The 15,778-nt window shown below is 37.0% G+C and overlaps 1 protein-coding gene across 1 annotated transcript in view; it reads left to right on the top strand.

Moving 5' to 3' along the window:
* ASAP2 (ArfGAP with SH3 domain, ankyrin repeat and PH domain 2) overlaps positions 1–15,778 on the top strand; it is a 71,146-nt gene that overhangs the window by 21,966 nt on the left and 33,402 nt on the right. Inside the window, exons 5-11 of the mRNA XM_019471085.1 lie at positions 4,265–4,394; positions 6,739–6,824; positions 8,214–8,289; positions 8,785–8,871; positions 10,667–10,675; positions 14,654–14,757; positions 14,874–14,943. Of these exons, the coding sequence (XP_019326630.1) occupies positions 4,265–4,394; positions 6,739–6,824; positions 8,214–8,289; positions 8,785–8,871; positions 10,667–10,675; positions 14,654–14,757; positions 14,874–14,943 (562 nt within the window). The remainder of the gene's footprint in view (positions 1–4,264; positions 4,395–6,738; positions 6,825–8,213; positions 8,290–8,784; positions 8,872–10,666; positions 10,676–14,653; positions 14,758–14,873; positions 14,944–15,778) is intronic.

Genomic DNA, 15,778 nt, shown 5'->3' with positions numbered 1-15,778 from the left:
TGAGGTCTCCCCTGAGCCTCCTTTTCTCCAGGCTAAACAACCCCAGTTCCCTCAGCTGCTCCTCATAAGACTTGAGCTCTAGACCCTTCACCAGCTTTGTTGCCCTTCTTTGGACACACTCTCTCAATGTCTTTCTTGTAGTGAGGGGCCCAAAACTGAACACAGTATTCGAGGTGCAGCCTCACCAGTGCCGAGTACAGGGGCATGATCACTTCCCTAGTCCTGGTGGCCACACTATTTCTGACACAAGCCAGGATGCCATTGGCCTTCTTGGCCACTGAGCCCTGGGGAACAGCACTTGTGACTGGCTGCCAACTGGATTTAACTTCATTCACCACAACTCTTTGGGCCCGGCCATCCAGCCAGTTTTTTACCCAGCGAAGAGTACGCCTGTCCAAGCCATGAGCAGCCAGTTTCTCCAGGAGAATGCTGTGGGAAACGGTGTCAAAGGCTTTACTAAAGTCCAGGTAAACAACACCCACAATATACTGCTTTGAGCCTGAGATTTTATATTAAGTATTTTTATTTTGAAAGAGGTAACCTGCAAATTAAATGGAAAAAGCTTTGAATGAATCTGCAGATATTATGGATGAATAGTGGAAAGATCTGGACATGTTTTGCTCATTCTGCCCTCTTCTCCCCCATCCTCCAGTGCAGGATGAGTGAAAGGGAAAAGTTTTCCAGCATTTTGAAAGGGAAAAGATGACTTCTCCATTCAGGACTTGGGTGATAAGAGAGAGAGAGAGAGAGTCATGCTTTACTGTCAGCCTTGACAGACAGTAGGATGAAATAAGATAGAGGCTCTTTCACTGAAAGGCTAGGATGCCAGAGCTGAAGTTGGAGAGTCAGGCTGAAAAGGAAGACTAGACAAAGAAAGGATATTTGAAATAAAAATGTATAATACTATTTTGTCAAACAAAATAGCCCTTGGAAGCACTCCATTTTCCAGAGTGCTCCCCATTGAGGTCTGTGCCTTCCAGGTGCTATTCCCAGTCTCTGCACCTTCTCACGTACATACCCAGTCTCAGCCTGTCTTACTGCTATATGAGGAAGGAGAGGAAGAAAGACAGAGTTGCTGCCCAGCCAGCAGTTCACTACTGCTGCATGTACAGAGGGTGTTCTAGTTGTTTACCCTTGTTCACTGGCTGAAAATAAATACCAGCCTTTGGCGTGTTAAACACTAAAATAGGTCCTGTCCTTTTTAAAGTTTAAAAAAAAAAAAATGCGTAATTTGATGTTTATTTATACCATGATCTGTATGACAAAATTGATTTCTTTGAAATACAAATTAAAAATTATATTGAAAACCAGTTGCTTTTCAAATTGGAGCTGTAAAAATAGTCATATAGTGGAAACTGAATGGGCAAGACTGTTCATTTTGTATCTGATCGACTTTTCTGTTGTAATTCTTCATCCTGTATTTCAGCTTTACTTGTCTTACACAAACTGGAGCTCACTGTATATTAGTCATGTGCAGCTGTGTTGTAAATGGACTGAAGTGTGTTCAGATTTTAATCTTAGTCAGCAAAGTCTATATATGTGATATGTGCTGCATGAGCTTCAAGAACAGCAGCTTTACAAAACATTTGCTTCCTTCTTACTGCTTCTAAAGGATTTTTCTAGAGTTTTCCCAATTTTCTTAATAATTTTGCTTAATTGATCTGCCTGGAAAACCTGAATACCCTGCAATATTTGGAAATCCCACAGTGGTACATTGTAGAACTGTCTTTGCCAGAAGGATTTGGTTAATGTCACAGTAGAGTGACACTTGAAGCTGAGTTGACCCTTGCATTTGGATAGCAAACGCAGCCAACCTATAGCACTCGAAGATTTGCATGCAACACTGCTGTACGTGGTTTCTTTGTTTCCCTAGAAACAAAGTGCCCTGTAGTATCAGTCAGATAGGAGGTAGCATATTACTGTAGCAAAACAACAGGTTAAATTCTGGATTACAAAGCTGAAAAAGTAGTTGGAGACTAAAGGCATAAATAATAAGGAAATGCAAATGTGAAATACACCATCATGTATCTCTGGTTCTTGTCACTGAGAGATGGTTTGGTTTTTTTGTAAAGCATCTCTGAAGTTTTTGAAGCCATGGAGCCTGAAGCTCCAGTGAACAGCTTCAAGGATGTCTTATTTCTCCGAATTACTTGGTAGATGTCAGTATGCTTTAGTCTTGGTTTAACTACTTTTTGCCTGTGGAGTATGATTCATCCTTTAAAAAGTAGAAAGGACTCTTTCACCGAAATCTGGCTCTTTCTTGAAAAGGAATTCAATTTCTTAAAACAATGTATGCTGTAATATTGCACATAATGTTTGACTCTTTGGCAGTATTAGTTGTCTTTTGGTTTAACTAGCATTTAGAGACACCTAATGACATGTTAATAAGCTCTTAACATTTTAGAGGTGGTTATGTCATCTGATGTTCGAGTATTGTTCTCTGTAAACAATGAAAATACAATACAATAGCAATTGATAGTTATTAGACTTGACTCACATTTCAGTGAATTCTCTGGCCTCATGAATTGTTAGATTAATGTGGAAATTGAGAGAACTAAAACCATCCTGGATCTTTGCTCTGAGGTTTGATGTTTTTAGAACTATCAAGTATGATATAATGTAAACTCTCCTAGAGTGTGTGCTAGAAAGGAGCTGCGTATTTGTCATTTTCTGTGAATTTTTTTGTAATGGTTTATCTTCCTTGTTCATGGTTAATGTCTGGTTAATTCTTGTGTTTGGACTCTGTATTCTGTGGCTACAAAATGGCATAATTGGCAGTAAGTAGGTAAGAGTACAGACTTATTTTTGATGAAAACAACGTTCTGGAATTGAGTGTTTATTCAGGCAAGTGAAGGTTTTCAGACTATTTATTTCAAGAAGAGGAGATTCCCTCCGAACGTCTGCTTCTGGTGGGACGCGAAGAGCTGAGAAGGAGCGCAGTGCTGGCTGGATGTGCTGGCTGCTGGAATACTGCACAGGGCTGGCTCTGCCATGCCTGCCACTACCGAGAGTGCAGTGGGGCTTTTTGAACTGCTGTTCAAAATGTTTCCCTGTGGGAATGTTACAGAATGGGATTAATGGGATTAATTCTAGTTTTCCCTTTCTGCTTGAGGTGTAAGAGGAGGCAGTTCCTCATTCTTGAGAAGTGTAAGTACAGAATATATTGTTGACTGGAAGTCCTTAGGCCATCTAGGACATTTTCCCATAAGCTGTTAGGGTAATGTTAACATCAGGTTAAGAGAGCACTTGAGAAATGTCATCTTTTCAGAGAGAGAGCTGAGAGACACTTGACCGCCCAAGAGAAGGTACGACAGTGCTTGTGTTGTTTGTTCCTCTCATCTGCTTCCTGTATTCCTGTGTAATGCTTCCTCTTGTCCAAAAGCAGTATAGCATTTCCGCAGGAAGCTCTTTCCAGAATTTTCAGCTTCTAAACAGTACAAGTGGCAAACTAAACGTCTTTCTCCAAAAAGTGAACACCCTCATGTATTTTCTTTTATTAATATATTTTTTCATATCAGGCTTGTCTAACTGGGTAGTATAATTAATGCTACTGCCTTTAGGAATAATATGGAGAATAGCTGTAACAAATGCACAAGTGTGTTTAGGGGAGCTATACTGTATGGCAGGCATTGCTTATTCATTTATATTCTGCAGGAGAACCTGTTTTATTCAGAGCTCTTGGAAAATGTTCATGGAAACTTTTAGGGAATTAGGACAGCTGGTCTAGCAGACTTTGAAGTCTGCAACACAGCCGGCTGGCCGGCATTCCCAGTGCCAACTGGCTCAGTAGCAAGTAGAGATGGCAACTGTGATTTTGGCTTAGGAAACCCTGTATATATAGAAGATGACTTGATGACAGGCAAGACTCAATAAATCTGGTGACATAATTGAACTCTGTTAACCAGTGTTTGGTCAGTTGGGATTAAACATCCCCCTACGTTTTCAATTAAAGTTCATTATTTTGTTTCTGGATTTTTTTTTTTCTTCAATGCAAGAACTTAGTATCTTCCTCTCATTTAGTATCTTCTTTTGGAATATCTGTCAGGACATTATATTAACAGATGATTGAATTATATTTCAGCTACTGTATGTCATTGCTGATCTTTAGTCATTGTCAAATTTCAAATGAAATGTCATCTGGAAGTAAGTCATATGCAAAGCTACAAGAGTTTGGCTCTGCATCTGTCAGTAGACTTTGTGAATAATCAGATTTCCTAAGAGGCTGTGGATTTCTCACTTCGTTGACTGATTCTTTGCCTTATAGTACAAAAATAGAGAAGGAGAAAAAAGAGCATGCTAAGCTGCATGGGATGATCCGTACAGAAATAAGTGGAGCTGAAATTGCAGAAGAGATGGAGAAAGAAAGAAGGTTCTTCCAGTTACAGATGTGTGAGGTAAGATTCAACGTGAAATTCATATTGTTCTGCTAATATTTTTAGGAAAATTTTGAAAAACACAATTGTTTAACAGCAACTGTGATGTTAAAGGGAAATGCCAAGTTATTAATGGACTCCAGTACAGAAATAAGTGGAGCTGAAATTGCAGAAGAGATGGAGAAAGAAAGAAGGTTCTTCCAGTTACAGATGTGTGAGGTAAGATTCAACGTGAAATTCATATTGTTCTGCTAATATTTTTAGGAAAATTTTGAAAAACACAATTGTTTAACAGCAACTGTGATGTTAAGGGGAAATGCCAAGTTATTAATGGACTCCATTTGCTAAATTTTTTTTTTTTTTTTTTTATCCTGATGTGCTAACTTTGCAGGGAATTTAGATCTTTTCTAATTTCACTTAACAAGTAAATTGTAGAATAAATAAATAATTCAAAGCTCAATTAAACAGTAAGAGATGATAATAAATAAGCCTTTACACTACTACTTCACTGTAAGTTATTTTAAGCCCTAGATCATTCTCTGAATTGTTCCCTACACTGACAGCTGTTGCATTATTTTGAAGAGAGACTCCAGTCTAGCACACTGTTGGACTGGTGCTGAAAAAAAAGTGCTAAGGATGGAATCCCATTGTCTTTCAAGATGTTTCAGAATGTTTCTACTTTGAAATCTTTGTGATTTTGCAGTATGTTAAATCTGATGTGACTATTTTTGGTTCGATTCATTTAAGGGCATGCCAGGTTCTGTGGTTGGGAATTCAAGTTGCTGTGTTTGTTCTTTCTATGCATTAACTCAAAAATACACCACGGGTGTTTCTTCTGTTTTTACTATGATGATTAGAGCTAATTTGACTCATATGCCAACATAGCTTAACAGTAGTTGTCCTGAATACCACTTTTAGTAAGTGCGTGCACTGATACTTAGTAGAAAAGCTTCACATTCCTATACGGAGTCAGACTAAAGTATTCAAAACTGATGAAGGCATTTGAGTACCCAATAAACATATGGATGTTGCCAGCTAATTGCCCATCTGTATCCTTCCTAAGAAACAACCAGGAACAGATGCTTCTCTTTTCCTGTGTCACAGTAAAGGAGGAGTTCACTTTAGTCAGTTGTGATAATAAAATGCAGGGTGAAGTCTGTGAAATTGAATCAAGTTACCTTAAACGTGGAATAGCTGCAGTGTATCCTGTATTTCTTCTGATTTTTGTGAAAAGAAGTTTATACTCGGTTACCTCTGAATAGTCATAAATGGGGACTTTGTTTTGGTTTTGTTAGTAAATCAGAAGTGTGACATATTGAAGTTGTGTCATAAGTACAGGCTAGTTCTCTATAAATTGTGAAAGTGAACCAAAAAGCAGATGCCTAGAGCTCCATTTTAAATTAACAGGAGCTAGAAAGGTGATTCTTCTAGCTAAATACTATCCAGTGCACACGTCTACATTTAGGCTAATCATCTGTTCACCTGAATCGGCATAAAAAGCTGCAACATTGAAAGCTGACACTTGGATACTGCTTTATTTTAGTGGGTTTAAAACATTTAGGGTGTACTGCGGGTAGGGGAAAACCATGCATTAAAGCATTGCTAAGAAGACATTCACTCCTTTGCTTGGTGGTCACTGTCTAAGCAGGGGTTAAAAATTTTTGTCATTTAATGGACAGTTAAGGACTCCTGTAAATATTTGGTGAATCTTACTTCTGCTTGCATGGCTGACGTCTTTTGTGCTATGGCATTCAGGGGAGGAGCTGTCACTTAATATGGACTTTGATTGTGCCTAATGCAAAAGGACACTAACTACACTTTTTTTTAGCTTGACAGTAGATTTTTTAAATCTCTTGCTAAACTGTAATTTGCTGTAATTACCGTGTATAAGGAACTGATAGAGAAAATGATAAAATCAGAAGGCAGATTTAAAAAATGGTTAAAATAATCCCTCACTTTTTTGAGTAAACTGCTTTCTTCCTTAATGACATCTATTTAGCAATGAATTTAACAACTGGCGAGATAGATACGTAGATGGGCTGCTAGGTTTAATAATGGGTTCCTAAATTTACTACACAAACCCTTTTATACTTCCTTTAATACAGGCTTCCAGTAGGAGCCATGAAGGATGTTTTAACAATTTGAACTAACCACAGTGAAGTATTCCCACAGGGTATCAAAAATCAGGGGTGACAACAGTTGCTTTTGTGTGATTAACCCTTGAAGCCACTGTTTGATGCATTTTCTTTTAGGTCTTCTAAATCTGCAACTGTTAAAGCTTCTTGAAATATAACTGAAAATAAAATGTTAAAAAACCACTGTAGCAGTAATAATTAATTTCTTTTGTGAATTACTGTTTTAACAGTACCTGCTGAAAGTCAATGAGATCAAGATTAAAAAAGGAGTGGACTTGCTTCAGAACTTGATCAAGTATTTTCATGCTCAGTGCAAGTATGTTTTAGTTTTCTTTATATCTACACAATAACTGGAACAATGTTTTGTTTTAAACTTTTGACATCATCATAACACTTTTCTAGATTTTTCAAAATAAATCAAGATTCAGCTGTTCTCACCGATGTCTTTTGACAAATTGCTTTTGTCACAGATTAGTCATTGCTTTTGTTACTGTATTGTGAAACATGTAATGAGGTTGAACTAGTCCCATAGAATATAATTGTCTGTTCCAAAGGAGTGCTGCACAATAATTTGGCATATTTTGTAAACTACTCTTGAAACAGAGCTATTAGTTTGGTCTATTAGTTAGTGGTCTGTTAGTTTTGATGGGCTTTTTTGAGTGTATCTAGCAATGATCTAAATTAATTCTGTGCTCAAGAAAAATAAATTGCATAAGCAGTGGGATAAAACTATATTGAAAGAATCACTCTTTTTCTAATTAATTGGAGGACTCAGTAATAAAACACAAAGCTCTCATTAGAATGATGTACTTTTTAATGATAGTCTTACAGATCAATAGTATAGCAACAAAGTCATAGCTATAAACTTGAAAGAGCTGCTGTTAACCTGTTCAAATGGGTAAGTTTTCATCTTAAAAGACCAGTGTGCATCTAGGTAGGTTTTTTCCCTATATAGCTATGTCTCTTTTAAAATCAGTTTCACTTGTTGTATGTCATTTATCTGCTCTGTCCATTTAATAAAATTTCAACAGCATAAACACAACAGTGTTGTGTTGCCACTTTCATGTCTGCTTCCCGGAGTGAAAATGTTTTCTGTTGCAAATGGTGCAGCAATTTTTAATCAAATATGCGTGTAGTTATGGTTTCTTTAAGTGTATTTTTTAAATCTCACTTTTTTTTTAAGAGCTGCAATACTTCACATAGATAACATTACTGTGCCAATACAAAAATACATATGATACAGTAGCATGTAGCATATTCAGTTTGCATATAGGCCATAATTAATGCTTGGGAAACAAAGGGGTTTTCCTTTAGTAGGAAGATTGCATCAGACGTGAAATTATTTGGCTCCAAGAAGTCAGAATTGTTTTGTATCTACTAGAGCTTTTGCTGTTCTACAAATGAATCTTAATTGTTCAGGGCCTTCAAAAACTAGCATGAGAACCTGTATTTGAGGTGAGAATGAGGAAAACTTACATGGCAGTGAATTGTGGCAGTTCTGAATCTAATAGGGGGTTTTGCATGTTAGAATAAGCTATGATGGAAATAAAGAGGTGGATCAGTTGAAGATGCATAAAAAAATAGATGTTTAATGTTTTGAAGTTTATGGCATGGCATAACATGCACGTCTTCCTTTGGCAACTTTTTAAACAGAAAATACAAAGTAAAGTTTAATAACAGTTTACTTTTTGTTTTTCTTTTTAAGTTTCTTTCAGGATGGGTTAAAAGCAGTTGAAAGTCTCAAGCCTTCAATTGAGACTCTCTCGACAGATCTCTATACAGTGAGTAGCAACCTTTCACATTTGTGTTGTAAACTTAGGTTTTTACAGCAGAACTGTGTTCATTTTAGTTCAGGTTGGCTGACTGTTTTAATAGTCAGCATTTTAAGGTTTTGAGTAGATTTTTGAGTAAAATTTTGTTTTAATATCATATCCAGAAGCCTTAGTTTCAGTTTGGGACCCCACTGTGTAAAATGTTAGGAAAACAGTCTTTGCTCTAAAATGTTTACTGACTAAGTGGAAAATAACATATGGTTTCAAATTGAACACAAGGAAGCAAGAACAGTGTGAGGTCTTAACCCAGCAACATCCTAGCCATTGTCAAGTTTTCTGAAGATATAAAGGAAAATAAACTGATCACGTTATCTTTTCTCTTTGTGTTTTCATTCTTGCTGAACATTTCTCAGAAAAATGAACCAATTAAGTAGCAAGTTTGGAAGAACTGCATTGAAAAGAAATAATAATAATATTTTTAACCTGTGGTTTTTTTCATTCAAGATTAAACAAGCACAAGATGAGGAAAGAAGACAATTAACACAGCTTAGAGATATTTTAAAATCAGCACTCCAGGTTGATCAGAAAGAGGTGAGCATATAAGGGGGTTTAACTTTGGAATACCCATTTTAATTACTTCTAATGTAACGTTAGTATTTGAAATAGAGTTATTTTAACTTTTATCAGCCACCTAATTTCTTTTGTTTATTAATCTTTGTTTTGATGCTGATATTGAATGTTTCTGACAAAGGCAGTTTTTTTTTTTAAATTAATTCCCACTAAAAATATATGAGACTTATTGCAAAATAATTTCTTTTTGTTACCAATATTGCAAAATACTTAAGATGGTGCACTGTCTGTGACCTAACAGACAATGGTGTCTATGTTGCTCAAACTGAGAATGGAAAAACTTTGGCAGTATCAAGGAGACCCCATTAGTACAATCTTATCTCACAGTACTATTCCAGACTGTATAAAGTTTATGTAAAACTGAACTTCAAATCCGCAAACACCTCTTGTCATCATCTGCAATAATGACAATTAAGTTTGCTACTCTGCTGCAAGATGCCAGTTTTCAAACATGCAAGAGCTGGGTCAGTTTGGCAATCTAACAAATAAGTATTTTTTTGAGTTTCGGTTATGATTGCTGTTAGATTTAAAGAATTCTGAAGTAGTTTTATTTGGCAAACTCTGGTTTGGAAGCAAGCATCTTTTGTATAATCAAGTCATAAATATTAGGTGTACTTTTGTTTCAGATTGCTAGTGCTTCCTCTTCATATAAATAAATGCCAGCCAGCTTCCTTTGTGTGGCTGCTGGGCCATGAGTAAGTGATGAATGAACCCCCTACCCCCCTTTTCAGATTCTCTTTCTGAGAGGGATCACAATGAAATAGTTTAGTCTGTAGGGCTCAGACTTCCTTGATCTTTTCCGGTCTTGCTTTCATCTTCCCCTAAAGGTTATGGTGACTCCTAGCTCTTAGGTGGCCAGATGATGGTTGTTGAGCAACCTAATCTAGTGAAGATGTCCCTGCCCGTGGCCTGGAGGGTTAGACTAGATGATCTTTAAAGGTCCCTTCCAACCCGGACCATTCTGTTATTCTATGACTTGCTGATAGGCATTTGAACATCCTTAAACCCTCTTCACTTTGAGGTTCTGTTTGTTACCATGTGAAGTTTGTGATAATGTTGTGTACAAAGTCCCATATAGTTTGCAGGCACTTTCTTAGGTTCTGCCTGTGGTAATTAGGACTCACTGAGGGGTGCATTTGCTAAAAACTTCCAAATTTGAGCTCTGTGGAATTAAAGACTAGTGATCCTAGTGGAAATAGTGACTACTTTGGATTCACCATTGATTGCCCACCCTCAGTAAGGAGTCTTTGCTGTTCAGGGTGTGTTAGCAAGCTTCCTGTTTTATTCGGGTCTTTGTTCAAGAGAGATAATAGAAGCAGTTGGGTTTCATGGTTGCTGGGAATATTGCTTCTCTATGTTTACCTGTTTATCAGTGATACTGATATTAAATGTATATGGAAGGTGTGGTGGGCACACATCTTTTAACAGACTGAAAAATGTAATAATATACATAAATTAATTAGTTGTACTGCTTTTGTTGCATTTTAAAATACAAATGTAAAAAATGTTTTATGCTATATTCATTATTTATTAATTCTGCAAGTTTAGATATAGATGCTTACCTGCAAAGCGTGAGAAGTACTATAATTATTTTTAAAGTTTTTTTGAAAACATGAATTAATCAGTGGGATGCCAAAAAATCCTGGTATAATTTACTGTACGACCCAGTAATATTATTCTTGTTGCACTGTAATTTCCTTTACTATAACTGATTTCTTTTTCCTTCCTGAAATGCATTTACATTTTGTGACCGAAGTCTAGGAGAGTAAGTGTTACTATGTTTTAATGAAAATAGTTGGCATGATTTCTATTCAGATTTCAAGAAACTGGATTTTTCCTCTCAGCTTTTTTCTGTTTGTATGAAAAGACTGGTTTTTTTTTTTCCCTCTTCTGTTTGTTGTTTTACCAAAAAAAACTTATCAGATTGTTCTTGGGAAAGAAAACTGCTGTAAGACAAATTGGTGATTTCCTTTTCACTCTTTTTTGGGAATTAAATCCAGTTGCTTGATTTGATGTTCTAGCAAGATTTTGAAGATATATGTATTTTTATTTAAAATGGACTTAACATATGAAATAATAGAACGTTGACAAATATTGTTTCTGTTGTGTTTAAAAAAAAAGACACAAATACTCATAGTGAACCTTTTTTGTTGTGCCTGTATACATAGTTTCCTCCTGCACAGAACTTCCTCAAACCTGGTTTGTATTGAAACTTCTTTTTGAAACATCATTGTGTGTACACATCTGTAATTTTTAATTTTTGAACTTTTATTTTTCAAACTGTAGAGCTCCCACAAGTTTCGGGATCAACCTTAAAGTCGTATTGCCTTCATTTCTCTCTTTCCTGTGTCCTCTCTGAAGGTAGCCTTACTGTAGTGTTTAGATTTGCTTCTGCTTCTTCTACACGTTTGGTAGAACCTATAATCTATTTAGGCCACTGCAAAATAGGATACATTTTGTGTTTCTTGACAAAAATTTATGGTAGCTGTGCTATAGGAGAGGCTGCCTGCAGGGGGTTCTGGCAGATATATCTGTTGGAGGGTCTGTGGGGCTGTAACAGATAAGGGGTGAATCTCTGAAACATCCTCTTGGCAATGATCCTGCAAATGCAAGAGAAGCTCAGGCTCTTGGAGAGCTGTAAGGGCTTTTTGGCAGCTTTATGCACAGGAGTGATCCTGACAGTCTAAAATCCTGCTCCATGGGAGCTGTGGAATGGCTGGCCAAAATTTGCCGTGTATAAGTTAAAGCACCTTGTGTGGAAAGTTCTGCTGTGTTCAAATAGTGGGGCTGATAAATAGGTTTTTAGAAACTCTCTTATCAGTAGTCACAGACCATCTTTACAGAATACTGTTTTCACATTTCTTTCATTTTTAACTGTGCTATTCAGCTTGATTTAGAAGTCAGTCAGTCTTTGGAAGAAATAATTTCAAACCTCTTTATGGTCAGTGAAGTGATTCACTATAAACATGCTGCAATGAAATGACTCACCTTCTTTTCTGTATGCCTATCTGCATTTCAAAGCTGATAAAGTGGACAAAGTTCAGTTTCTTAGGCTTGTGTACTTCAGTCTGTTCTGATCTCGTTATGTTCAAAAGATATTTGAAATGACAGTACTCTGCACTAGGTATGTCCTATATCCTGCAGTGATCCATTTCCTCCCATAGGTAATGTACATTGTTACTGCTCCTCCGATGAGGCCATTGGGTCTGCCCCTGTTATCTGTGATTTGTACTCCTGTTACATGCAATATGCAAACCAGAAATAAGGGAAGATCCTCTGTGGAGCCTGCATATGAAAAAGGCATGCTGAAATTGCCCAGAAGGATGTTAATTGTGATGGTGATTTGTGGTATGGCATCCTGTCTGTTAGGAGCTAGATCAAAATCATGAACTTGCTTGTCAGAGAGCTGTGGAAAACCATCATCTGGCAATCACGTTGGACACTATTGATTTGGCCACGGCCTGAAACGGGGATTTAAAATTGAAAATCTCCTTGTCTTGTCCTTAATTCCCTTTCATGAAGTAGTATTAAATTTTTTAAAGATACTGCTCATAATAATGAATGCGTGGAAATACACGTCAGCTACAGCAGCTTCCTCTCTGGTTGAAGTAAGGCAGGAAGCTTGTATTATTGGCTTGCCAGTTTGGCCAAACACAACAGCTGAGCGTAAACAACAGCTGAAGGGAGGTAGCCGAGATGCAGCAGAAAATAGTCCACAAAAAGTAGCAGCACAGTCTTAAGTAATGGGAATAGAGCTATGAGCAGGTGTTGGAGGTCATCTGAAATCTTTGCTTAATTGACGATGTGGAGAACTGAAATTAATTTCCTGTAAGGCCTCTAATCTTCTTGGGAATGGAGTTCCTTTACTGACTAATGGGAGGCAGAGGTCAAGGCACTGGTAGGACACAATAGGCAGTGACAGATCAGATTTTCTTCAGAAGTCAGTAAATGTATGCGTGCGGCGGTTCTTAATCAGTGATGAGAATGCTTTTTGTTGTATGTTGGGCAGACAGAGTGCAAAACCAAATAATTCTATGTAAACAGGCTGGAGAGGAATGATAAACAGACTGGTTTTAAAACTGAAGGGATGCTTTGTCAGGCATGGACGTTTAAGTGGTGGTTTTGTAGCACCTTTAAAAGCCTTAGATGAATGTTGTAGTTACCTGATACGGCTTCCTAGATCACTAGCTGAGAGACAGGGAAGTGGGCACAGGTTGCTTCTCCTGAAAAGGAGCACCAAGGAGTGCTGCAGCCTGCCTTGAGCTCAGCTCATGGTTCTCAGGACCACTGAGCTCCAGCACCGTACTCAGGATGAGCCTGAAATCCTGCAGCCTGGAGGTGTGGAGTCCTAAGTGCACTGAACAGGAATGTAGGTGGTAGCTCTGTCCCTACAGCCATATTTTGGACCCGTCATGTGTTGCCACTACTGTTGAGGACGATGCTGAACAGCTTTGGCTGCATTAATAGCTTTGGTAGCAGAATGTGCTGCTGGAGCTTGTAAAGGAGCAGCATTCCATCTGAGCTGGCATTCTCTGGGAAGAAGCACAGTCCAAGTGTGTTCTTGGTTTTAGTTGGTCTTTTTGCCTTGCTTATATCCAGAGATGTCTTATACTTAGGCTAATAAAGTGTATGAAGCTAATTGTAATTAGAGAGAAAATATCTATCTTCTTAATTCATACTTTTTAGATCACTGTATATTTTATCATGTGTACACTCTGAAAACCCAAAATGATGTATCTTGTGATCGTACTCCTAGTATATCTGAGACACACTATCTCATCTTTTTAGCAAAGAGTTTTTTTATCAAACTAGTAAGTTTATTTCTTAATAGCTCTTAAGTTTTTGCTTAGAATAGCTCAGATAGTAATTTAAGTGACCTGCTTTCTTTGTGGGTTTTTTCCTCGCTATACTTGTATTATCCGCCATGTATAACAGAGGCGTATTACATCCACAGAGCAAAGATAGTCGAAAAGAAAATAATAAATATTGTAAGTACTAGTCATTGTTACTGTATGCATTGAAAAGTCCATCCCATCATGTTACTGCTGCTAATATAGTATGACACATTAGATTCCTCATTATCAGGTTCTTATTTTTTAAGAAGTTGGACTTTCACAGCAGTGGGTCCTGCCTCTGGGTAGTTCTGAGAACAGTGAGAAGGGTTTAGTTAATCCTCATCACTTCCAGAATTCTACTTTGTTCAAGATATTTTGGTTTAAATTATATTTAAAAATAACTTTTCAATTTTCCTGTTTGCCTCCTGAACTATGTTTCTAGGAGGTCTCTTCTGCTTTTCAGAGAATAACATGACTCAGTTTCCACAAGGAAAACCACTTCTTCAAATTTATGTATGTAATTTTTTTACAGTGGAAGGGTGCACTAGGAATTGCAGGTAATAATAATCTTTAGTGTTTGTACACGGCAGTGTTCGCATGAGTTGGAAAGCCTGCTGCTTAATTAATTTTTGGGTTTAAAAACCCCATATATTAAGGCAAATAGTAAAGCTAAATAAAAGCAAGCAAGAGGATTTTGGCAGGTGCTGATAATGGCTACTTCTCCAATGTTTTTTGTGCCCTCTGAAAAAAGAAATGGATCTTGTTCTCTCTCATTGAGGAGAAAAAATGTGCTTCGTTTGGCCTGTGGGATTAGAGCAGGAAGGAAAGGCTCTGAAACTCATTAATAGGGGGGATATTTTGGTTGAAAGTGTGGAATGCATTACAAATTGCTGTTCTGTATATTTCAGGATTCTCAGATTCGTCAGAGTACAGCTTACAGTTTACATCAGCCTCAGGGAAACAAGGAGCATGGCACTGAACGAAATGGTAGTCTGTACAAGAAAAGTGATGGGTAAGTACTGCCAGCTTCTACTGAAAAAAAAAAATTAGGTCCTAAGAGCTGAAGCAATGTAATTCTAAATATATTAAAAACTGAGTCACCTTTTTTTTTCCCCCCCTTTAAACCAGAATCAGAAAAGTGTGGCAGAAAAGGAAGTGCTCAGTTAAAAATGGTTTTCTTACAATTTCCCATGGTACAGTAAGTATTTGTTTACAGTATTTTATGTACATGGTTGCTAATACAAAAAGGCAAGCTATGCTGGTCTATATTTATAATTTGGAATTAGCTAGATTCCTGATGCAGCGTTTTGAATATGATGGATACATTTTTTTTTTAAGGCAGTCTTTCAGAAATATATCAAGATATACACAGTATCTAAAAATACAACTGTTTTAATGCTCATGACTGTTAATGGGGAAAAAATGGCTTTTTTAATGACTCATTTAGTTCATGTAAACTGTTCATATTTTACCAGACTATCTAAAAATACAAATCCTAACTTTGTTTTTTTGGAAAGATATGGTTGGCCATTAAGCCATCTTTTAGATATGGGTTAAAAAACTTTTTATATTTACAAGACAAACTGAGAGAATGCTGAATCTCTTTTCTCCTCCAGATTTACTGCTATATGGTAATCTGTTATGAAGGTAGCTTTCCTGGGGAGTAGCCGTTGGGGAAAATCAACTCTGAAGGCAACTTCTACCAGAATGACAGGAAATAGAGAGTTAGAAGTCCCTCTTTCTTTGCTACCAATATTTAAAAACACATTAACAAACTTCTAATATTTATACTTAAAGTTTTAAAACTTTATACTTTCATATTTTGGTAATTTTTTACCAAAGTTGTTTTTGCTTTCCCATAACTTCTCTCTTCTTATATTGCTTTCTCAAAACTTTTGAGAAGGTTTCTTAAGGCAAAAATCAACTCAGTAACAGTATTTCCCATTCTTGGTCTAATAAACAGTCCTGTTTCTTGATCCTGTTATGAACTGTTCTGTTCTTCATCCTGTTATGCCTGTTGCTATGACTACAAG

This window comes from Aptenodytes forsteri, unplaced genomic scaffold (genome assembly GCF_000699145.1).
Source record: "Aptenodytes forsteri isolate BGI_AS27 unplaced genomic scaffold, ASM69914v1 Scaffold94, whole genome shotgun sequence".
NCBI lineage: Eukaryota > Metazoa > Chordata > Aves > Sphenisciformes > Spheniscidae > Aptenodytes > Aptenodytes forsteri.
The sequence above is the reverse complement of the archived record's forward strand: the minus strand, read 5'-3'. Positions and strand labels throughout refer to the sequence as shown.